Source organism: Plasmopara halstedii (genome assembly GCF_900000015.1).
Source record: "Plasmopara halstedii genome assembly, contig: Scaffold_2956, whole genome shotgun sequence".
Lineage (NCBI taxonomy): Eukaryota > Oomycota > Peronosporomycetes > Peronosporales > Peronosporaceae > Plasmopara > Plasmopara halstedii.
In genome coordinates this window covers 430,597-431,383 of record NW_020189861.1, presented here as the reverse complement: position 1 = coordinate 431,383, position 787 = coordinate 430,597, and the positions used below count along the sequence as shown (strand labels likewise).

Here is a 787-nt window from a genome sequence, read left to right as displayed (position 1 = left end):
TAAATTCTGGATCTGCTGGATACACACCACCTTCACCTTGAACAGGTTCGACAAAAATTCCTGCCGTTTTATTTGATATAACCTTTTTGACACTATCAATGTCGTTGTACTCCACATAGTGTACCCCTGGTACTAATGGCATTACCGCTTTTCGAATCTTAGGCTTGTGCGTTAAAGTTAACGCTGCAGCTGTACGACCATGAAAACCATGTTTAAATGAAATAAATTCATACTTTTGTCCTTCATAAGGTCTAAAACAAGACAGCAAATAGAAATTAAGTAACAATACTTCCATTCAATGACCAAAATGAACGACGTACGTTCAATCCGCGACACGATTTGCATACAAACGTGCGAATTTGTAAGCACCTTCATTTCCCGAATTTGCAAAAAATACTTTATCAAAACATGAATTATCGACAATAATTCAAGTGGCGCTTGAGTATGGAACAAATTGCTCACATGTGTCACTTTTTTCCCATTTTCAACAAGACTTTGATACCAATCGTCATCCCCATGACCTAATCCAGAGACAGCAATGCCAGCGTAAAAGTCCAGAAATTCACGACCTTGTTCGTCATGTAATTTGCTGCCTTTGCCGTGTGTAAATACGAGACCAGTTTCGCCACGTACACCATCAGAATTGTACGTTTTGGCCAAATATTTTGTCTCGTAAGTGTCAAGATTAAAGGAGTTTGTAGCAGCAAAAGTCCGAAAGGAATTGCAAGTGATGCGCTGCAGCGACTTGGTAGAGCGAAGTGTAATGGTTAGCATCGAGTGGTTAGAA

The 787-nt window shown here is 39.6% G+C and overlaps 1 protein-coding gene across 1 annotated transcript; it reads right to left on the bottom strand.

Annotated features, from left to right (window-relative positions):
- Window positions 1-177: 177 nt before the first annotated feature.
- PHALS_06184 (acetylornithine aminotransferase) lies at window positions 178-774 on the bottom strand (the record flags this gene model as incomplete). The annotated part of the gene is made up of 2 exons (XM_024719427.1): window positions 178-251; window positions 321-774. The coding sequence occupies 2 exons, from the start codon at window positions 772-774 to the stop codon at window positions 178-180; spliced, it is 528 nt and encodes a 175-aa protein (XP_024584727.1).
- Window positions 775-787: the final 13 nt, after the last annotated feature.